General features: G+C 36.9%; 1 protein-coding gene across 1 annotated transcript in view; it reads left to right on the forward strand.

The window, feature by feature from the left end:
- Nucleotides 1–2485: 2485 nt before the first annotated feature.
- Nucleotides 2486–24835, forward strand: part of atp8b1 (ATPase phospholipid transporting 8B1) — a 40941-nt gene continuing 18591 nt past the window's right edge. Inside the window, exons 1-5 of the mRNA XM_084388291.1 lie at nucleotides 2486–2857; nucleotides 19035–19216; nucleotides 19315–19412; nucleotides 22986–23099; nucleotides 24677–24775. Coding sequence (XP_084244417.1) covers nucleotides 19048–19216; nucleotides 19315–19412; nucleotides 22986–23099; nucleotides 24677–24775 — 480 coding nt within the window. The 5' untranslated portion in view covers nucleotides 2486–2857; nucleotides 19035–19047. The remainder of the gene's footprint in view (nucleotides 2858–19034; nucleotides 19217–19314; nucleotides 19413–22985; nucleotides 23100–24676; nucleotides 24776–24835) is intronic.

The following is a 24835-nucleotide window of genomic DNA, read 5'->3' on the forward strand; positions in this document are numbered from 1 at the left end:
ATATCCTATACTTCAACTCATATAATGTTGACATATTATGTATCATTGGAAAGCTTACAAACTCAAGATTCAGCATGCGAAACCCGTTTTGAAATCGGACCTTGCGTTACCATAAAAATGGTTAAAAAATTTGGTAAAATGGTAAAAAAATTTGGATTTAGGTCAGGCTGACTAATTGATCACAGATAACTTGAAGCAAATCATGTGACCAGCATACTCAAGACAGACAGGCTGTATCAGTTTAACCTGTACATTTTATAATATCTCAGAATACAAATATTGTTACAAAAATGAATACAAAGTTAATCCCTTTTTTATACTCAAAAGTGGCAATGTGACTCAGGTGTAACACATATTTCAAAACGTGCTAAATAACAACATTTTTATACATTTTATTTTTCAGCACCTTAAGACAATGTTCATAATTAATGTTAGCAGTGTTAGTATTATTTTTTCAAAAGAAAAGTAAGTTTAATATATATTTACTTATCTCAAAATCTGAATGTCCTGCACCACTGGCAGCCATGTTGGATTTAGGTCAGGCTGACTAATTAATCATTTTTTTTTAAACAAATCATGTGACCAGCATACTCAAGACAGACCAGGCTGTGATAAATGATAAAAGGATTTGATGAAAAAAATCATTCTTACGCCCCAAAAAAGACGACAAAAACTATGTTACACCCAGATCACATTGCCAGTTTTAGGGTTCAATTGCATCTCTTTTGCTTTTGGTGAAATTTGGATTCCGTATTTTCTTCTCAACTTGTTGACTTCACATTTCTCTTGAATAAATGGACGTTAATCAGTAATACATCTTTTAATGACTCCTGCCCACCCTTTACGATCAATCAAAAGCTTTACCCAATGTTGTTCTCTCAGTATTTATGCAATAAACACTAAAAGATTATAGCAAATGTAATCATAAACACTAAAGACCTGACTTATTGTTACGCAAAGCTCCAAAATCTTTGAGAGTAAACAGAAACTTACATAAGCCTATTTCTATCCAAATACGTTAGGCCCACTGATCTATATAGAATGTCATTATATAGATCAGTGGTTAGGCCTAACTTACGCTGTTGCACAATCATCTAATGACGTTCAATGTTTACTAATTGTTTTCTGTATATTGGAATTTTACATACACTTTAAACACCGTAAAGATTAAAATCCATTAAAAAAAATTATGAAGTGAGGTAAAAAAAATAATAATGATAAAAAAGATTGTACCGTTAAAGGGATACTCCACTTTTTTCGGAAATAAGCTCATTTTACATCTCCCCCAGAGTTAAACAGTTGAGTTTTACCGTTTTAGAATCCATTCAGCCGAACTCCGGTTCTGACGGTACCACTTTTAGCATAGCTTAGCACAGATCATTGATTCTGATGAGTCCAGTAGCATTTCTTTCAAAATGACCAAAGAGTTTCAATATTTTTCCTATTTAAAACTTGACTCTTCTGTAGTTAAACCGTGTACTAAGATCGACGGAAAATGAAAAGTTGCGATTTTCTAAGCCTATATGGCTAGGAACTACTCTCATTCCGGCGTAATAATCAAGGAACTGTGTGTCTGTACCATGGGTGCAGCAGGCGTAGTGATATGACGCAGCGCCTGAAAATAGTCCCCAGCTCGGTAACTTCTTCCAACGTGACCGGGACTAAGTTTGTCTAACCTATTAGACCTATTTTCAGGCGCTGCGTCATATCATTACGCCTGCTGCTTCGACCTCCAGAGGGCGCGCGCGGTTTCGATGGTTCAGAAAGCAGAATCCTTCAATAAGCTGCATTATACAGTCTCAGGGCGGGGTTTTGTCTTATTGCAGGCATTTGCACAATAAAACATATAATTGTTTAGATATATTAACTCAAAACATTAAAATTAAGATGTTTTAAATAACAGTAAATCACACCTGATGGAACCAGCCAGACCAGCGTTCAGAAAATGAACAGTGTCACGTGATAGTCTATCTGTGTTGCGTTTTATCTGCGAATAATATAAGTGAGGAATTGTAATACCCATTGATTTAAAAAATACACAGTAAAGAAAGAGTTAAAACATGCCTGTGAAATAATCCGTCAGGACTAAAACACATAAACGACTTTTTTTTTCTCTCAGTAGAGGGCGATAGATTTACATTTATTCAGGTTTTTACACCCTCCCAAAGTTGAGAACAGACATTTTAAAACGAATTAGAAATTATATTAGGCTATTAACATAACTATTATATTTTTCTTATCTATAAACGTGTATTTAGATCAAAACAGCCAACTTTTTATCTTTACATTTCATTTATATTTATTCAGGTTTTACACCCACCCAAATTTGGGAAGATTTTAAAACTGATTAGAAATTATCATCTATCTATCTATTAAGGAGCTCATTAAAATATTTGCATAGGCATTGAAGTTATTCTTTTATGTATGTGATATTATCTATTTATGTGATAAATCTATATTTATGTGATATATCTATCGATACCAGGACACAGACTGTGACTACAGCACAAGGAGAAATTTCCCCGCATAATTTGACAGTAAAATGAGTCACACCTTGCTTACCTGCGCGATCACGTGATCGCCGAGGAATGAGTTGCAGTCTTGGAGTGAGTCGGTTCAAAAAGGAAAGGGGGAGAGAAAAAAAAAAAAAGAAAAGAAAGCAAGCCTCCAACCATCATCCTAGTGTGTGTAGAATGGGTTTGTAGGAGTAAAGCTTCTCCTCGTCCGACCAGTTTTTCCAGTTTGATTGAGGACACACACACACACAGCAGCTCATACACACTGACACGGAGCGAACATGGAGCAATAATACACACCAAACACCTTCAGAGGATTCACACACGTCGAGTTGAGATCGGTAAGTCATCTTTGAGTTTTAAGTTTTAAGTTTTACGGCGTTTGTGTGCTTATAAACGGTGTTTTGAGGGTGTGTCCCACCTGAGTTCCTCTACCTGTGTGTGTGTGTGTGTGTGTGTGTGTGTGTGTTTGGATGCACGACAGCAGAGAAACTCTGCGTTTTAGTAAAGATTTATTAAAGTTTATGCTTAGAATATGTGTTTAAACTCTCATAAATGGTCCTCAGTGATTAGTAAAGACCCGCTTGCGGTTGTAGCTGTTGCGGTTTTGTGGAGGTTGAAAAAAGTTATTGATGTTTCATGTTCTTGAGATCAACATTGGCATCATATATATCATAGGTTCTCATAAGCTTTATTTTAGAGTTTGAACACCTATCACTGTACAAAAAATATTGCTGGTTTAACTTCCAGCAAGTCATTTTTAAATGTTAAGTTCACTGAAATAAAAGAAATTGAGGAAAAAAAGGGGATTTGCTTAATCAACAGAAACTCATAATATTAGGTTGTCTGAACCACATATATTAAAAAGTTGATTTGACACAGGAAAAAATGTTGAGATAAGTCATGAAAATATATTTTTTTACAGTGTAGTTGATTGTTCTGAGTGAAGAATCAGTTGAAAATATTTTTCTTATGCATATGAGAACTGATTATAAGCAAAATATCAGTTTTTGTTTGACATTTGTGCGCTAAAAGTAGTCATTTTATGCACAAAATGACTTGTCAAACATACTTTTATCAAAACATTACTTTTGTTTGGTCTAAGAACAAAAGCAATTCAATTTTACATGCAAAATACACATACAAACCAAAACTAGCTTATCATTTGTGTTTGTGTTTGGCTCTTTTGGACTCCAATAAGCAATAAGACCACAAACTGTCCTGTAGTCAGAAATCTGATCTCTTGTTTTCCTCAAAAGGTCTGTGTCTTTCATGATAGGGGTCGGGATTCAATTTCATGCGTTTCTGTAAGGCAATTTTTCCGTCATGTCAAGTCAGATGGGCAGGTGTCGTAGTGTAGAGCGCTAAACTAGTGTCAATTAAAACATACTAATGTTTAAAATGAGACCAAATTGACTTTATAATAAAAAAAAATGGAGTTTGCAGTAATATTACTAGTTGCTGATTCTTATAATCAGGGTTTTTACTGTCTTGGAAATTTTAAAATTGTGATTTCCAGGCCTAGAAAGTTCATGGAAATGAATAAAATCGTATAAATTTCCAGTATAGCATGTTGTGAATGCAATCTCTCTCAGATTATTTCTGAAAAGCCATTGTGAAAGTTTGGAAAAGGCAAGGAAATTGATTGTTAAATCCATAGGGAGTGTCAGTTCTAATCTCTTGGATACTGGAGCGTGGAGAAACCGCTGGGAGCCGGTCGTATGTAATCCGGCAGACAATAAGAGAGTTGTCCTGTGTAAATCATCTCTGTCTGGGTGGGTTTCTTCTCTCTGATGAGTGTGAGAATACCTGGGCATGTTTTGACTCGATTGCGGCTCTTTTGAAATGTCCATTATGTTGCTGTATTTTGGTTACGTTTGTTTGCCTCGCAGAACTGGTTTTCTTCAGTGTTCAGAAGGACTGCAAACAAACATTGTGAAATGGAGTGGGTGCAGTTTCTGTCGCTTTCTCTTTGAATTACAATTACAATCTGAGCATTTATTACATGCTTTAGGTTTGGAGCTGTAGCAGACAAATGCACCAGACAATTGAACATTTCATCTGTCAGAATGGTGCAATGCATCAAACACATGTTGACTCTTAAAATGATCATGGTAGTGATTGTATTAGAGATGCACTGATATACGGTAGAAATTGGCTGATATTATATTAAATGCCATATTTTTATGGCTGATAACCAGTGTGATGCTGATATTATTACAGTATAGGCTTCATTTAATGTTATTATACAATAAATAAATGTTATTTGATTATAAGTTATTTTAATTGTTACATTTGCCCATATAATGGTGTATAACAACAAGTTGAATATAAAGACACTTTTCATAGAATAATTAAAAAATTTCATGCTTCAAGTAAAATCTAGAATCAAAACACATTAATAAATGGTAGAAAAGATGCAAAACACAATAGCAGTGATATATTAGTATCATTGATATACTGTTTTAGTTGATATTTTGTCCTTTTTATTAATATGACTATATAGTTTTATTCATTTGTATTTCAGTTTATTATTATATAAATGAAAATGAGAAATGTTTTATATTTGTATATAGTATATCAACTACTGAAAATGTTAATGGTTTTAGCTAACTTGAGAAATAGTTTACATAGAATACTTGATGGTTAGTTGTGATTTAAATATTTTTGTATAATGATTTCTAAACTTAATTGTGTGTTCATCTTGTTGATAGATTGATTGTTTTGTGTTGTAATGGACTGTGTTTTTCCTAAAGCAGAAGCTTTAAGGTAATCTATCTAGGATAATAATCTTAGATCAATATTTCTGTGCATTTATATGTGTACTTGGTGAGTAGCTGTAAGTAGCGCAGCCATCTTTAAAATATTGTCTTTGAACTTCTGTTTTTAACGGTAGCTCTGTATATTTCTGTGGCATCGCTGTCGAGGAGTAATTAGCTGGTGAAGTGGATTTACTTATTAGAGTTAATGAAAGTTATCTTGAGCATTGTAATGTTGTAACAAATGTCAGAGGATTTCAAAACGAGCGGTTCATTCATTAATCCGTAAGATCTTACTTTCATGCTGTGGAAATACAAACCAGTGCTGGCAGCATTTTTATTTATTTATTAATTTTTCCCTATAGGGGTTTAAAAATCATCTTTGTTAAAGAGTTATAAGCCATGAACCACGAGTTGAAATCACATCACTACAAACTTTGATTTGAAGTAAATAAGTATTTGAAGTTCAGACAAAAAGACAAAGACTACAATCCCATGAAGCATTGTGAATGACATAATGGAATTAAAAACGATGGAGAAATATAAAACGATGTTGATTATATGTATATAAAATGTATGTAAAATATGCATATATGTACAAACATTTCAGTATTTTGAGAGAGACTCGATTACGCCATTTGCGGTGTGAGTGGGCGGATCTTTTGGCGTGTTGCTTGTTTTGACTCTCTGATTGGTGGAATTTTCTGCACAGCATCATGGGTAATGTAGTTTTTCCACAATTAAACATGATTATTTTAAAGGCACACTGAAGTGCCTTGGGACGCACTGAAACAGGGACATATTTATTGGCTCCTCCCCCTTTTCAAATAGCCAATAGCGTTTAGTTTACCTCACAGACCATGGAAGCGAATCCGAGTGCTGATGATACGTCGGCTTCAATTGTAGAGGTGTGAATAAATTCTAGCCATTTCATTCGCACAGTCTTAACCAACGCACAGTTGGAAAACAGAATAAAACTCGAGCGTTTGAGCAACCGAACACACATCTCCAACCCATATTGCTCCGTGACGTGTCAACGGTCGTTTTGGTCAGGTGGTGTTTATAGCATAGGGGGCGGAGCTTTATATTATAGAGAGCATTTGATTGGACAGAACATGAAAGTCCGCAGTGATAAAATAAAAATCTGTGATCCATTTTAGAGGAAGTTTTGAATGCTTAGCCTATATCTCCTAAAGGTGAATTTTGTCATTGTTTTGGAACACACCAGCTTATTCATAACCTTAAGGCAAACATATTCATGACTAAAAGCTAAAAAAACTGAAATTTTTTAAGGGGGCCTTTAAATAATGCTGTCTGACGGCTTCAGCAGAGCGTACTCACTACTCGCTGTACGGCTGTCTTTAAAGGTATAAGTTATTGTTCAAAATCAATTTCCTTGAAGTTGAATGGAGTTTTTACTTGCGTAACCCGACTGTTGAACTCTATAGATGCAGCGCTAAAGATAGATGCAGCGCTAAATGACATCATCAGGTGTGATTCTTGAATTCTGTGTAGTTCATTTGTAGGTTAAATGCATCATTGAAACCACTTCACGCAGAGTTTAGTTAGTTGTGACTCAAACGTCAAGCGCATGGTTAATGCATGGGGCATCTGTCCCGGAAGACCCCCGTCCTCACACGCCTCCACCGTCTCCGGTGTCTGCTCTCGTCTTTCTCTAATGGAGGATACTGTTACCCATAGTGCTCTAGTATGAGAGGCCAAACACATGTAGTGGAGTGTAACACGACTCAATTGTAATACGTGGGAAAAGTTCACCTCACCTCACCTCTGTAAAATGTTGCTAAACAATGTGCTTTAGCGGAAGAAGAGGAAAGATTTCAGCAAGTCAGCATGGAATCAAAATTTACCAGTTTACTTTCTGCATGCTTGTTCTGGATCATATTGTTATTGCAAAGAGAGAAAAAAAAGGGTGTGGTGGTTATTTTCCAGTCAATTTCTGATTTATAACACTGTAAAATATGTCCACCTGTTTAGGGTAAGTTAAGTTTAGTTGCTGACTTAAAATTGTACGTGTAATCAAATTGGCTGTGCAAGGCAGCTTAAATTATATTAAAAAACTCATACATTTTTTTTAACTGGTGTAATTATTTTTGATGAGTAATGTAAAAATATGTGTTACCATGACTAATTATTGTTCTCTTTCTCCTGTTTTACTAAATAGTTTTTCCTGAGGGCACCTGATATCTAATTTACTGGCCAAATACACTGTAAAAAAATACTGTTGTTTTAACCAACCTGATTGCCTTAATTTTAAGTTAATTGAAATGTATTTAAAATAATGAGTTAATACAATGAAGCAGATTGGTTTAATCAACAGAAACTCAAAATATTATGTTATCTGAACCACGTCAATTTTACAGTGTATGGATTTTTAAATGTTTTATGTCACTGTAAAAAATGACTATTGCAAATAGTTATCTCAACTTAAAATTCAATATTAGAATAAATAATAATGTGTTGTTTCAACTTAAAAAGCGAGTGTTCATGCTGCCTTAATTTTAAGTTTATAGTTTATGAGATAACTCAACTTTATTTGAGTTATCTCAACAAAAAAACGTTAAATCTTAAGTTAACCGCAACAGTAATTTTTTTTTTTTACAGTGAAACTTGCCAAATTGCTAAAATTAGATATTTATTTTGCATGCTTTTTCACTCAGAAATGTTTTAACATGGTACATTATATTGCCGTTGGTAAATGTCTCAGAACTGACCCAAGGAAGAGCTAATACTTCACTTGTGAATTGACTAAAATTGCAACGTTGCAGTGATCTGACGATGTTAACGATGTCAGAGTGTAAATAATCATAGTCATATCTACTAATCTGTCAGCAAAGACCATTTAATATAGACATTATGAATATGAATAACTGTGGCTTATAAGCAGTGAATCCCTGATGATATGTGCTTCCAATATCTATTCTTTGACGTTTTGTATTTATGTCGCTTCTTTTCTGAGCACACTTATTTTTTTCAGATTGAACACTTTTGTCAAAGCATTTCAGTGCACGGTTATTTAAAGAACGACGTCTTACTCTTAATCTTAATCAAATGAAGCCCCACGTTTTCCCCGTTAACAGTCACTCATCGGTATACATTCAGTTTAGTGCATAATAAGGGTTAATATTTGTCTAAGAAAGTAGCAGAGAGTTGTAAACATGCCAAGGGCTCGCATGTATTCGAGACGTTTCCATTGGATCTTCTAGTGAAAGGGCTGATGGGTATTCTGACAGGATGATGCACTTAAAAAAATTAAGTTTTGCAAGATGCATTGATGCATGAACCACACTTGCAAAGATTGTGAGGAGGTCTTTTGGTTGTGTGTTGTGCTAATTGTTCCATTACTTCTTCCTGAAGTCTAATGGCTCACATTTGCCAAATATGTGTATTGTAATGCACTTCACGGCGCATTGAGGTTTTTGATGGGTTTTGAGAGTCTTACTCTTGTTGCTGTTCAGGTTGTGCTAGTAAAATCTTCTCTCCCTCCAACACAACACAAGCAAATCGCTCGCCAGAAGTGGAAGGATTTGAATTTCCTGACTTGTAAAGCAAATGGGTGAGAATTTGAATCCGGTGAATTGCAAAACTGATTTGCACAAGGCATCTTGGGAAAGTTTCCCAGAGTCACCTCTTCTTAGAACCATGTGGTGTGTTAAATGCTCTTTCGAAAGCGTAAAAAATAAACAGTTATTTACACATTAATTATCACTTAAATCTATTTACCAACATGCAATCTATAAAACTAAGATCTTTACTTGGCGAATATTGTGCTATTGTGAATATTATTGCGTTTATCCGCATGTTTGTTGTTGTCTTTTAATCAAGTTTCTGTGTGTGTTTCCTATTGTAGCTTCTGGCTTTAAAGTGGTTTGATGCAAGAAATATGTTCTTACACCTACTAGCAGGTTGACAAAGAAACTGTTGTGAACTTGTGAAGCTTGAAGCTTATAGTCATTAAACCAAAATTTTGTCAAAAGTTTGTAAAATCATTGTTGGTCACATTAAATTACAAACTATGAACTATGAACTCAGTAGATAGCTATATGAATGACCTTGTTGAATTGAAAAATAAAAGAGAAAACCAAGATCTCTTAACATTTTAAGCATTTTTGCTGCCGTTTTTAATAACTCCGCCTATATTATACAGGGCTTTTTGAGGTATAAGGTGTCTTGGCACTCTATTTTACACTTATAATTTGGAAGATCTACTGGCCAGAGCACAAATTAACAAAAGGAAGCTTATTCAGTGGTCTTAAAAGGACATTACCCTGAACGTTTTTCATGAATATTGTTTTTTTTAAGTGATTTGACACTAAATTTCAATATTTTTCAGCTGGGCTCCTAGACTGAAATCATTCAGGAGATCCTAAAGAAGCTTCATGTAAAATTTGGTGCTTCTATCACTTTGGTAACGGTATTATTTAATATGTGCACTGCACTACCCAACTGGACTATTCAGTGTGCCTATATTTATTTATTCTACAGAACAGAATCTGCAAAACGTTTATCAATATTACATTTAAAGGGGTCATATAATGGCATTTTTGTACAAGCTAATATGATTCTTTAGGGTCTAAATTAAAAGTTTGTTATATACTTTAATAAAAAATTCTCATTAGTATTGTAAGGGTCAAAAACAGCTCTGTTTTCAGCACGCCGTTTAAGTGCATGTGTCTTTAAATGATAATGAGCTTTGCTCACCCCGCCCCTCTGTTCTGTGCGCACACCGTTTGTAATAATAACACAATAACCATAAAGCGTTGTTCATTATAAATGTGGGGATTATGAATTAGATTGAGAACGTCGTACATAGAAAACATGCTGTAATGTACCCTGAGTGTAAACAGCCGCATTCATCGTGAAGCGTGCAAGCGATTTGCAAAGATTAATATAAATATTAATATAAAGGTTAATAAAACGTTACACACGCTTCTTCTTCTGGAGGTGCAGCAGGAACACGAATAGTTGGTACCGATCCTTTTTTCAGGAGCAGCTTCTTAGCAAAACCAGCTTTATAACATTACGGAGCCTCCTTTATAAAGCAGTCTGGTGAAATGATTCACGCAAATGAAAGCATTGACGTTGATCGTGGGGAATATTCCCTTCGAAAACAAAACTGCGTCTTCAGCGGTTCGGATTTAGAAACATCAAAATGATGCTGTGTTCGTTATTACACCCAATAACAGAACACCACAATCGCTTAGACGCCATTCTGCTCATAGACAGTGCTCCAGCGTATCAACAATGACCGCGCCGGTCCGCGCGGACTATGATTAACAGTTCGCTCACGAGCGAGGGCGGGTCTGTGTTGAAACGCTGCTGTCAATCAACAATCGTGGGAACGGCTTGATTTGAGATGGGGGAAAACATATAAGAAGATTTAAAAAGAAACACTGGATGGATTTTTATCATTTTATGATGGTTGTGTACAGGCACTGCCAACACACATTTCAGTACAATCATCTTGTAAAAGTGCATGTACCATTATATGACCCCTTTAAAAAACCTATTTTAAAATCCAATCCACATCCACATATTTTTATTTGAAACTTAGAACTTTGCGTAAAAAATGATGGAAACTTTGCATGTCAATTTACTTATTCCCATAATCGAATGTTGTTTAAATGAAAGATCTATTAATCGTTAACCATAACCTCTGAAATCCGAAGCTGGGGCGCTTCGTGATACATTAGTAAACCATAGTAGATCACATCTTTATTTCAGAGCAGCTGGTCTGTCTCCAATGAGTCCAAAACACAAAGACAATACGTATAGATCACGGAGTGACATTGACATGCGATCATGACTTCAACCAATGCAAACTGGGTCTCGGGTGTGGTGTGTTGGTAGTGGATAGAGAGCGATCGACACTGTTTCACAGCTGGAACACGCTTGGATTGGATTGATCGCTCAGATTGACAGGTCTTGATTTATATAGTGAGATATTGTCTGGCTTTCGGGAACTACCATAGTCGAGTCTAGTGACCATAGTGACCTCTGACCCGACACATGACTTATTAACGAACGCGGAAGCGCAGACGAAATAGCAAAACAAAACACCGGTCACGAATTAGAAGTCTAAAATGAGAATTTTTAAAGAGAAATGTCTTGAGAAAAAGAGGAGCTTGCCCAACTCTATTTGTTTGAACCGCGAGAAGCGTCTCCTCTCGCCTGAGCTTATGCTACTCTTACGTCATGCGTCGGGTCAGAGGTCACTCTTCTGCCGGAACTAGACTCGCGGACGGCCGTTACTGGAAGCCAGTGATTATAGTTTATAAAGTTATAAATATGGATATTTTTCTTACACAAACGCATGGCTTCGCTTCATAAGGCCTTTAATAACACCCTGGAGTCGTATGGATTACTTTTATGATGGATGGATGCGCTTTTTTTGGGCTTTAAACTCTATTCACTCCCATTATAAAGCTTGGAAGAGCCAGGAAATGTTTTAATATAACTCTGATTGTGTTCGGCTGAAAGAAGAAAGTCATACACACCAATAGGATAGCTTGAGGGCGAGCACATTATGGGATTATTTTTGGTTGAACTGTCTCTTTAAGACAATTAGTATAAGTATGTTAAAATTACATTTTTAATTTCCATCTTCAATAATGGTCAATGTTTGATAAGATATGGAAATTTAATATGCAATTAAAATACATAAATCTTAAATTTAGGCATACGTTTTTCCCGTCGGTACTGACGGCAGTGAGATGTTCGCAGAAGCGAGTTCTACTCTCCTCTCATGTTGCACAACAGCAGGTGAACGTGATCTCAAAGGGATCCCTTTGTGTCGTCCTTCCCCTTATTTCCCGAGCCCATCCCCCCCGTGTGAAAGGGTTACCATAGCACGGCCCCGGGCGAGACTTTCAAAAGACCAGAAGCACCTGCACACCTGCAGAAGGACTTTGTGGGCGTGGATGGTGGTTTTGCCTCTTCAATGGGAATCTTTGTTCTCGTCATCATGGAATTGGGAGTATGTGATGATGTGGCGTCAGTCGAGTCGGAGATCAGGATAGTCGTTCGGTGTCATTCACAGAACAGGGAAGAGTTCTCAATGGAAATAAGGCTTCAGGGACTTTTTTCCTTCTTCTTTTTTTCAAAATGCAAAGCCCAATAAACAAACAAACTCATTGATGTAACTGATGGATGGTTTCTATTCGAAAAACACATGTTAAAAGCCAAAGGTCTCTAATTAAAACATTCCAGAGCTTCTTGAAATGTCGACATGCATTGAGAATGGACTTGTGATATAAACTAAACATTTCATTTAACAACACTTAATTCTTTAACATCAGCTGTTGTTGTTAACAGCAAACAAATACATTTTGGAAAAGAAATTATGCAAAATTGCTTGTTTGAATGGCAGAAAAACACACTTCTGAAGTGTGACGATATAAATAGCCAGACAGACAGACGGCCGAAGGGCTTGAGTGTGTGTGTAAGTGGATGATATCTCACTCACCTAACGTGTTGTTCAGGTAATATCACACTGAAGGTATGTTGTTTGTATACTGCGGCTTTTCGCTTATTGTTCGTGAATAGTTTTAAAGGTTATACACGTCAACTTTAAATGTGACCCTGGACCACAAAACCAGTCACGAGTCGCACAGGTGTATTTGTGGCGATAGCCAACAATAAATTGTATGCGTCAAAATGCTAGATTTTTCTTTTATGCTAAAAAATCATTCGTTTATTAAGTAAAGATCATGTTCCATGAAGATATTTTGTAAATGTCCTACCGTAAATATATGAGACATTTCTTTCTGTGAGTGAATGCAGCGAATCGTGAACATAAATGGAGAACTTTAAATGAGATTTTCTCAATGTTTCGATTTTTTGGCTCCCTCTGATCCCAGATGTTCAAATAGTTGTATCTCGGCCAAATATTGTCCCACTCCCATCCTAACAAACCATACATCAATGGAAAGCTTATTTATTTAGTTTTCAGATGATGTATATATCTCAATTTCAGAAAATGTACCCATGTGACTGGTTTTGTGGTCCAGGGTCACATATATGAACAAAAGTCTGAGCCCAAGTTTTAGTTTAACTCATTCCCTGCCAGTGTTTATTTTTTTAAATGTCTCCAGCTCGCACCAGATTTTTTTGATGATTTCCACAAAACTTTCATGTCCCCCAGAATATTTTGTTGTATGAATATCTGATACGATAGCTGCATGATTAATCGATAAAAAAGTGCAATCTGGATTCAAACACACACGTGATCTTATTCCTAAAAAACAACGATTCGTCTATATCTAGTGTTTTTTTCAGACCTGTGGATCGTTTGCTTTGTTCCTGAAACGGACTTCATTTGTTTCATTGCATTTTCTTCTTGGTTCAGTTCGCTTTCACAAGGGAACATTTCATAGCGTAACCAAAATGTGTTTATGCAGGTCACATGTGAGTAAAACTGTCTTCTTATTGGTCAGAGTTTCCTCTGCGAAATCCATCTAGATGGATTGACAAGTTCGCTCCACAAACTTATGTTGGCTTTATCTGTAGCTGTCAAGAGTGACACGTACAAACACTTATATGAATGTAGCCGTCATTCCAGCTCTGGGACATGGATTGCCGGAAAATTCTGTCAATGCCGGGAAAGTTCAAACAGAATTTTGGAGTAAAACAGTTTGAGTAAAAAGTGATCACCACCTACATACATATAGGGGAACAAAATCCATTTTTTTGTTCATTTCTTGTTTTAGATTAGATTATTTTAGATTAGATCCATCCATCCGTCCGTTCATTCATCCATCCATTCATCCATCCATTCATCCATCCATCCATATCTGTCCGTCCATCCATCCATCCATCCATTCAGCCATCCATATCTGTCCATCCATCCATCCATTCATTCATCCATTCATCCATCCATTCATCCATCCATTCATCCATATCTGTCCGTCCATCCATCCATCCATCCATTCATCCATCCATATCTGTCCATCCATCCATCCATTCATTCATCCATCCATTCATCCATATCTGTCCGTCCATCCATCCATATCTGTCCGTCCATCCATCCATATCTTTCTGTCCATCCATCCATATCTGTCCGTCCATCCATCCATCCATATCTGTCCGTCCATCCATCCATCCATATCCGTCCGTCCATCCATCCATCCATCCATCCATATCTGTCTGTCTATCCATCCATCCATCCATATCTGTCCGTCCATCCGTCCGTCCGTCCATCCATCCATCCATCCATCCATCCATCCATCCATCCATATCTGTCCGTCCGTCCATCCATCCATCCATCCATCCATCCATTCATCCATCCATCCATCCATCCATATCTGTCCGTCCGTCCGTCCGTCCGCCCATCCATCCATTCATTCATTCATTCATCCATCCATCTATATCTGTCCGTCCATCCATCCATCCATCCATCCATATCTGTCCATCCATCCATCCATCCATCCATATCTGTCCATCCATCCATATCTGTCCGTCCGTCCGTCCGTCCGTCCGTCCGTCCATCCATCCATCCATCCATATCTGTCCGTCCATCCATCCATCCATCCATCCATATCTGTCCATCCATCCATCCGTCCGTCCGTCCGTCCGTCCGTCCATCCATCCATCATATGTCCGTCCGTCCATCCATCCATCCATCCATCCATTCATTCATCCATCCATCCATATCTGTCCGTCCATCCATCCATTCATTCATTCATTCATTCATTCATCCATCCATCCATCCATCCATATCTGTCCGTCCATTCATCCATCCATCCATCCATCCATCCATATCTGTCCATCCGTCCGTCCGTCCGTCCGTCCGTCCGTCCGTCAGATAATCTCAATACATCATGAAGGTGTATTTAATGTAACATCAGGATCATTTTAATATCCATATAGCATCTCCAGAACCCTAAACGGCCACAAATATAGTTACTGAAGAGAGTTTTGATGAATCTGAGAACCTTTATTTTGAGGAATGAACCATTTAGAGGAATAAAGCATTCAGAGCTCAACATGTGGAAGCCAATGTAATTATTTGGCCTGTTAAAGAAAACCTTAATGAAATTCTCTGATTCGTCCAGTTGAACCTCGGAGGGTTTGTTTCTCTCAGACCTCAGCTTTTCATAGCTAAAAATGTCACATGGCGTCACATACGCAAAGTCGTGGATAAACATGGGTGTGTGTTTTGCATGATGTGTTTCTTTCTCTTTCCGGGTGTGTGCTCTGTTACGCTCTTTACACAAGTTTGCGGGAGCATCCTGGTGGATTGTGTGTTTATTTCAGCATTGGTAATCATGCCAAGTGCTTGATCGTTTCAGTACTGTGACTTTATCTCAGACTTTAAGATTATTTATCTAGGGTTACATATTCAACAAACATCCTTAAGGACACAGTTTCTTGCCGCTTCATATGATGATAAACCAAGAAAGGCATTGGTCTTTGTTGTTGGTAAATGTGTTAAGTCATCTTCAGTCATCACTCATTCATGTGATGGACAGTTAATGAATATTTAAAGAGGGATTCTTCCCTGATGTTGAAGTTTTCCTAATTAATCTCTTATCAAACATTGACCTTAGATGCCTGGCATCGTTGAAGATACTTTAGAGATGCTTGAGCGCTCAGCTGGATGGAGAACACCTCAGTTTTTCATAAGACCAGAGGATCATCCTGTGATTTGTGGCGACATTTGCATCTGAGAAATGAAACTCATCCATTAAAGTCAACGTGAAATCATTGACTATTTACTGTCAACTCTTTACTTTCTTAAACCATGTTCCTGGTGTTAATGTGAATTATTCATCGATGTATTATATTACAAAAACTTGTCTTATTCACAATCTTTTATCAAAATGCAGCAACTTTCCTTTTTATCTGACATAACCAATATTTATATTTATGCAGCCGCAGTGAAGCCTTATTCGGACGGGACTAAACAATGTTTGAGTTTAAATTCTTATCAATCGACATCTGTGATTTCATGTACATATCTGACGAACATATCTGTGTTTATTAAAGAGGTGGGAGTGTGTATTTTCTAAATAGGCGTCTGCTGTGCTTTATCACATCACGTCATCACATATGATGTATATGTTTTTTAATTAATTTCTTATTGATATAGCTGTAAGTCATTATTAAAACCGTATTTAAATAAACTTCACATGAGTGCCTGTTTATAATAAACCAACATAAGTGAGCAGAGACGTCTGGACAAGTATCTGATATTAAAATGGCTCTAAAGATTGATATTAAAATTTGGCTCTATTTATCAATTTTACAATTCATTTTTTTCCGCCGGATACTGTCTATATTGAAATGAAAGCATGCGGAAGATTGGTGCACAAACGATAGCTCGGGTGGGTCATAAAACACACGAGGAGAAGCATTAGTATAATACAGTATCAGGCAGCAATCACAGACATGCGCATTCGGACAGGATTAGATTTCTCAGACGACTTGAGTTTGCCGGAAAACAGCACAGGCGATTTGCCCTGAAATAGTTTGCTGAGGTTGTGTGAGGAAAAGCACAGACGAGGCAGATTCGGACAGGATTGAAATCACAAAGTAGGCCTGTTAAACCTTAATTTCTCTAATTGTCCTCCATGAAAACTAGTCCCGTCCTAATAGGGCTTTTGAGAAACCACCCAATTAATTCCCTTTTGCCCAACAATATATTTTGTTCTTTTTCTAGAAAGCTGTTTCACTCACAAATGCATCACATTATGAATGTAAAATGAGTTGTGAACGTTGATGACCTATTATTAAGAGCAGGCGCGCTCAACTCTTTCTTCAAAATAGTTTATGGGTGCGAGTAATAAAAATCGTTTATCAAAAGTAAAGATGAAAAACCGCACTCTCAGGTTCTATTTTCATACATTTATTATTACCATGTCCTCCATGGTATCGTTGATGACCTGGCATTCGTTCCATAAAAGTCGTTCTGTGTTTTATATTGCATATTTATACGCATTCCTGCAACACAAACGTCATGCTTTTGATTTCCAGAGAAGACATAATAAAATATGTCTTGAAAATATGTAAAAATGTGAACGTAGCACAGTAACACAAGTCAAAATTAGTGACTTTAAAAAAAATTTTTTTATGGAAATTATAAAATAATTATAGTAATTTAACATTTATATAAACATATTTTTATTTATCTTTTTACTTTTTTTAAAACTTTTTTTACTGGAAAAATGTCTGAACCACATTATAGAGCCGTGACATATTTTCTGAAAATGTTTACAATGCTATTATTATGAATAATAATAATCAATGCTATTATTCAAATCTACAGTTTTAAAGTTTTTTTTAAAACATATTTGCTTAGGAGCTGTGTATATTGCATTTTTCCATATGAAAATGACTGACATCATCTGACCCGAAACTAAAGAAACACTGTGTGATTTACTGTCCATGGAGAGAGTCTGTATGGATGTGGTTTCCGGTGTTTTGTGACTGCTGGTGTAGAATGATGGACAGAGAGTTTGTGTGGTGTGTGTGTGTGTGTGTGTGTGTGTGTGTGGGTGGGTGGAGGGTGGAGTCGTGTGTAACGTCATCTGTGTTTGTTTATTTGACTGGAGGTTTTTATATTGTAGATGAAACGTACTGATATCATCAGAACATATATATTTTTTTTTTCAGTAGCACACCGTGTCCTGTAAAGCGTCGCTGTGTCAAAGGTCAACTCTGTTTTGTACTCGTTTTCATGTACATCGTGTACTTCATTTCATAAGTTGTTCACCTGAGCAGTTAAATTGTCTACTGATCATTGTCTGAAAAATCTATCACTAACTCTTTCCATCAGTGACTGTATGATATTGAGATCCAAGTATTCATACACGACTATTGCAAAATCTGCAAACATTTGTTGATGCTCAAGAAGATGACACACAATATTAAGAATCAATCATATGTAAACTTCTGAACTGGGTCTTTTTGTGTAAAAAGTCAGTTATTATTTTGTCTCGTGGTCTATATGTAAATCTCTGTTATGCAGAATAGCTTATTTTAAAATGGCTGTAATAAATTATTGTAATTTTTTTTTTTTCAATTATGAATATTTAGCAGATTCTGCAAAGGTAAACGTATGACCTCAACAGCATGTATATTTAATGCTGACTTTTTGAATTACTTTTGGTGCCGTAATTTAGTTTCTTTTTCTTGCTTGAAACGCATTAAAAAAGGAATAAAAAATCCTTTAATGGATCTTATTTAAATCTAATACAATTTCATTACAATTCGAAGTGAATATTTCTGAATTAGCAAAAAATGGCTTTTGAATTCAATTAAAAACCTTTGAATCATTAATTAAATCAAGTCTTACCAACCATTGCCCTGCCAAGTTTTCGAAATGCCCCTGCAGTCAATTAAAATAGTTTAATTAATAAAGTTTAATAAATCCATTTTAACTGCAACTTCTAAATTGCATTCAAAAAAATTCTTCTGTAGTTTCATTTTTATCCATTTTTATTCACATATGTACGGACATCACGTTTAAAATGAACAACCAATGACCTTTAGTCTTAATTTTTTTAATGGACTTTGCAGGACCACTTTTTTTATTTTTTATTTTTTTATAACCTTTATGAATATGATGATTCAGAACTAACGACAGTACTGAATAGTTACCATAAATGCATTTATGTATTATGCAAGAATAATGTATGTTTTTCTGCAAGCCAAATCATTATGTTAACACGTTGCAGCACGACACGCAGATCTGTGGATTATTAATGTATTATTATAATGTGATATTTGTGTGTGTGTGCAGTGTGACTCTCAGGATGAGTGCTCGACCGCGGGCAGGTTCCCAGGGTTCCCTGGAGGAGCCGGATGATGAGGTGATGCCCTACAGTGACGACGAGACGGACGAAGAGTTGCAGTCAGAAGATGACCTGGATCGGGCTGAAGACCATCTACCAGAACCAGAACCCAGACCCGCTCCTGTTCCCGGTGAGATGAAGACCGCAAGATCTGCATGCTGGAAAACTCTCCTGTCAGAGCTTGTTTTGTGTTCTGATTTAGTTTCGTTGTTCTCTTTTTCCTCTCAGAGGCCGGCTGGACCATCCGAGCGAATGACAGGGAATACTGCAAGAGACCCGAGTTTCAGAAGAAGGTTTTTCTGTGCATCAAGAAAAGCAGATACTCGGTAAGTGAAACCTTTAGTGGATCGCCCGTACGTACTCTAGTGTTCAAAAGATTGGAATAATTACGATTCTTTTTATGTCGTAAGAGTGTGTATGTGAAGTTTTAGCTCAAAATACCCCACAGATATTTTTATATAACATACAATTTGTACATTTTTGAGGGTGAGCAAAAACGCAACATTTCTGTGTCTGTTCCTTTAAATGCAAATGAGCTGCTGCACCCTGCACAGGGGGCGGAGCTTCAACAGCTTGCACTCACACAGACATGCACTGAAAATTTCAAAAACTTTTAGCCTTTTATGTTCAAACCGGAGTCAGACAATGATGGAGAGACTCAAGAAGAAGTGACAACATGTAGAAGCAACAGGACGTTTCTGAATGGTTAGTTGATGAATTTATGTAGCTTATGTGTAGTTATCTTCTAGTCATTGATTAGCATATTCTGTCTTAATCATCTATAAATCGTGTTCAGGGGGCGGGGTTTATGTAAATTGTAGGGTTGGTGATGTCACTAACCCGGGAGGAATGTCATGTAGTCTCTACCAGCCATTTGTTGTAGTCCTTAAAAAACGATTTCTTTAAAAGCAAATATCTCCCTTTGCTTTGAACTTTGAGCGTTGTAACTTTGCAGATGTTGTTTATGCTCAAACAGCAACATTACACACTAACTAAAGTTAGAAAAGGGAAATCATAATCAACCACCCCTCTAAGAAGTTTCTTCTGCTCACCAAGGCTGCATTTGTTTAATCTAAAACACAGTAAAATGAGTAAAATTGTGAAATATTATTACAATTTAAGTGAGCTGTTTTCTATGTGAATATATATTAAACTGTAATTTATTCCTGTGATGCAAAAGCTGAATTTTCAGCATCATTACTCCAGTCTCCAGTGTCACATGATCCTTCAGAAATCATTCTAATATGCTGATTTTGCTGCTTAATAAACATTTTATATTATTATGCTTACATTTTGTGGAAACCGTTTTGTACCGTTAATGATGCTGAAAAATCAGCTTTGCATGACAGGAATAAAGTACATTTTAAGATATATTAAAATAGAAAACAGCTATTTTGCAGATTTGCTGTAGTTATTGATTAATAAAGTAGCCGTCGGTCCCTAAAAGCCCTTGAAAGACACTAAACTCTAGAGATTGTCCTGTAAATAAGTACTGTAAGTGTGTTCAGATTAAAGCATCGGATAATGATTTCCCACAGCTTACTAACACTAAACCGTTTTGACCACAAACAGTGTTTTGAGCGGGCAGATGTTTTCGTCTTAAACTGCTGAACCTTTAAAGTCAATCCATACTTTCACCATGAACATTATTTTGATATTTGTTTCCTCTAATACAAACTTTACAGACTTTGTATGACGTGGTCAAACCAGCCTGTTGTCAAAGGAAGATTAATGTTTCGTTTTCTGGGAAGGAAGCGTCTGTTTTTCTTTTGTCAAATGTTTAATTTGTTTAACGGATAAATCATGAATCACTTGTGAATTAATCTGAAAGACAACAGTGACAACATCACATAGTTTAGCTTCAAAGGTTATATTTCTTCTTATTGATTATTATACTCATAGTTCATATTTGTACTCATAGTGACATTGCAAAATGATAAAAAAAAAAAAAAAAGTATTTTAAGTTAGTCTCAGTATTACATAATACTCTGAGACCTTTTTTCTTATGTTGCATTTTCGGCTCATCAAACGCCTCCAGGAAACATCCAGAAAAATAAAAGTGACACGTCATGTATTTAGGTCATAATTCGTCATCATGTTGTTATCTGTAATGGTGTGTTAAACAACCCTAAAACCTTTCGGATGGGGCTCGGCCTTTATTACGGTCTCAACTGAGAGATTTTATGCTCATTTTCTTACAGAATTTACTTGTTAAACTCGTTGTAAGTTGTTGCTTGTTTAGGTTCTGTGGTATGACGATGATCTTAGACTGGAAAAACGAGTCCTTTTGGTGTCGAATGTCCGGAGATTTGCTGTGTGTCGTGAGAGATGAGCAGCAGTGACTGGCTTTGTCTTGAGGTTGAAATGTTACCCTGCGAGAGCATCCACAGTCAGATTTTGATGTGTTTTGATTTACATGTATGGAAAACAGTTGGATTCGGTCAACGCTTGAATGTTGAGTGACAGGAACTAAAGTAGAGAAAGAGTGAAGAATTGTGACAGAAAAATGAGGTGCAGAGACACTTTGAATCAGACTTTAATCTGTAACAGGTCTATTAAACCTTACCTAGATTTAAACTTTTATTTTAAAGTTATTTTTAATTTTTTTTAGGGTTTTAAATGTTTTTTTTTTACTATTCCAGCCTCATATTTCAGAAATCTCATGAAAGTGCGCATTATTTCACAACTGACAAACTTCAAACTTATTAAAGAGCCTTGGGTTAAATTAGAGGGCATTTTCCTTTATGAAGTCGTGAAAGGGAAGTTGCAATCATCTTTTCTTCCCTATTGTAACGTATATCCGAGTGAAACGGCTTCTCAAACAATATCAAATGTGGGCGGGGCTTGATTTTGTCTATAGAGCTGGTAAGTCCCGCCCCTTCCGTAAAACCCCGCTGGACCTCTAGGTTGAAAAATCGTCAATGCAAGTGAATGGGAGAAAATAATTATTTTCTGGTCCCGTTTGAATTGTGCCATGAATGTGAACATATGTTGTATGTGAATTTTTTATATACTCTTTTATGTTACAAGTTTGACAGTATATGGTATGATTCTTCGGCTAGCAGTTGTGGAAAAGACATAACGAGAAAGACTACATGTCGCCTATGTGACGTCACCCCATAAAGTTGACTTACCCGTGGTTTTCGCCAACCTCAACGATTTTGTCCTCTCCCTGAAAGAAGGCGGTGAAGTGCACCAAAGACACAGTCATGTTTAGCGGGATCCGTGAGCTAGTGTCCGTGTGCTAGTGGTGGTGACGTTTCAAACGCGTCGAAAGCAGCGAAGAGTTGTAGTCCACAAAGTGCTCTCACACAAAGTCTAACCGTATCAAACTTCTACCCGCTAAATTGTAGCATTCTTCACACGAAAGATTATATAAAAAATTCACAGACAACATATGTTCACATTCATGGCACAATTCAAACGGGACCAGAAAATAATTATTTTCTCACATTCACTTGCATTGACGATTTTTCAACCTAGAGGTCCAGCGGGGTTAGCGAAGGGGGCGGGACTTACCAGCTCTATGGGGAGGTGATTGGATGGTTGTGGGTTGCTATTGGTGGATCTCACGTGATTGACAGGTTGCCCCGCCCTCGCGCCTGTAAACGTCCTCAGAGGAAGATATTTTGATTCAAGATTACGAGGCACATGATGTGCGTGGATAAATTGTTTATAATAAATACTGCAATATTCCTCTGTTTGGAAATTCTGATATGTTATTCTACATTCTGTATGTAATGTTTTTTATAAAGTGATTTTTACTCCTTCATCTGAGGTGAAGTGTCTCAATGGTGATAGTTCACCAGTCAATCCTTGTGGGGTGAGAACCTGCAAATTTTAAGGCATACATTTTTATGCCAGTTTCTTGAATTTCTTTTCATTCTTTTCTTTTCAAGGACAATGCAATCAAGACCTACAAATACAACTTCTTAACCTTCCTGCCACTGAACCTGTACGAGCAGTTTAAGAGGGCGGCCAACCTCTACTTCTTGTGTCTGCTGATCCTGCAGGTATGGGCCGTCAAAACCTCACATTTATCACGAAACAATCTCCGACAAGGTGATCAGGCCTTGAATCATCCTAACTGCATTTATGTAAGGGATATAATGTACATGCAGCCGGTTGTTATGGCAGAATAAACCTCGACAGGGTGATCAGGAGGACCAACTGGATGTGCATTATCCCACTTATAGGCCCATTCACACCAAGGACGATAACTATAACAATAAAGATACAGTACAGTTCTGAATATCATTCTTAATGTGAAAGAACAGCAGAGTCCACAACACAATGATATCTTCTGTAATCAGGCTGATGAACAATTAAAACCAGTTGTCAGCCAATCAGAATCCATCCTGCTTTAGAGCTTGAGCATATAAAGCGACAGACGACAAATCTCCAGCTTGCACATAGAATAAACAAAGATATTGCTGGCTGGTGTGGACGCTAATATAGATCTTTATAGCTATCGCTTTTGCCGTGAATGAACCTTATTGCATGATAGTTGCCACTTAAAGGGATGGTTCGGAGTAAACACTTGCCTGATGGCTAATGCTACCGCTAACCCGGACGTCGACGTCACTTCAGTGATTTGGGAAAAGCCCGTAAAAGTCCTGGCAGAAAGCGATCATAAGGATGTAGTGTAACGACGCCCAGTTCCAGGAATGCACTAATATTTTGTTGGTAGTACCAGTTTGCAACAATTATTAGTTAACACTAAGTTGTCAACACTTCGGAAAAATAATAATAAAAACTGTTGGATATACTGGCTTTCTGCCAGGACTTTTAAGGGCTTTTCCCAAATCACGGAAGTAATGTCGACGTCTGGGTTAGCGGTAGCATTATACATCAGGCAAGTGTTATTTAAATAAAGTCCTGATGTACTTACAAACTTTCCAATGCCTCGTTTTATGAGTACAGAACCTATTTGTACTACTGTAGAAGTTTGGTACCATTCTGGGCATTATTAGTGGGGTAATTTACGAGATACATCCTTGGATCCATTAGCGCCTGCACTATCTCTAAATAAGCTGATATCTCTAAATAAGCTCTAACTTTAATAATGTTCGACCAAGGGAAAAAGGCTTCTGGGGGGGGGTGTTTGGCTCGAGGTCATGGTGCAAACGACCCTAGGTTGATTTTACTCCGAACCATCCCTTTAAGTAAATAATTAAACATGAAAAATGTATTTGAGCTGAAATATTTTATTTGCTCATTAAACACAAAGCATCCCACAAAGAAAAACAGTTTCTAGCAAGAAGCTTTGAGCCATAAGCGAACATACAAATTCACACAAGATGGACATTTGCGGGACATACGTTTTTCGTTTAACTTATTGCACAGCTTTCCACCACATAAATAATGGCGACAATTCCTCGGAATGTTGCGACTGGCCAATCGGAATCAATCATTTCAGAGAGCCATGGAATAATTTATTCTAATTATTGTCCTAACTGTGTTAGACACTCAGACACACACATGCACAGATGTACATGACATATATATCATCTCAAACACACACATATACGTGAACATACATATATGAACTTAGGATATGAACTTCAACTGGTGTGTTTTAATGTGTCAGATCATTCCTCAAATCTCCACGCTGCCGTGGTACACCACCCTGGTCCCGTTAGTGCTGGTGTTGGGCATCACCGCCATTAAAGACCTGGTGGACGACCTGGTGAGTCCCTGCACGTGTTTACTGATGCAACGCTTTGGGTGAAAGGTAGCCGTTTATGGA

This window comes from Rutilus rutilus (genome assembly GCF_951802725.1).
Source record: "Rutilus rutilus genome assembly, chromosome: 18".
NCBI lineage: Eukaryota > Metazoa > Chordata > Actinopteri > Cypriniformes > Leuciscidae > Rutilus > Rutilus rutilus.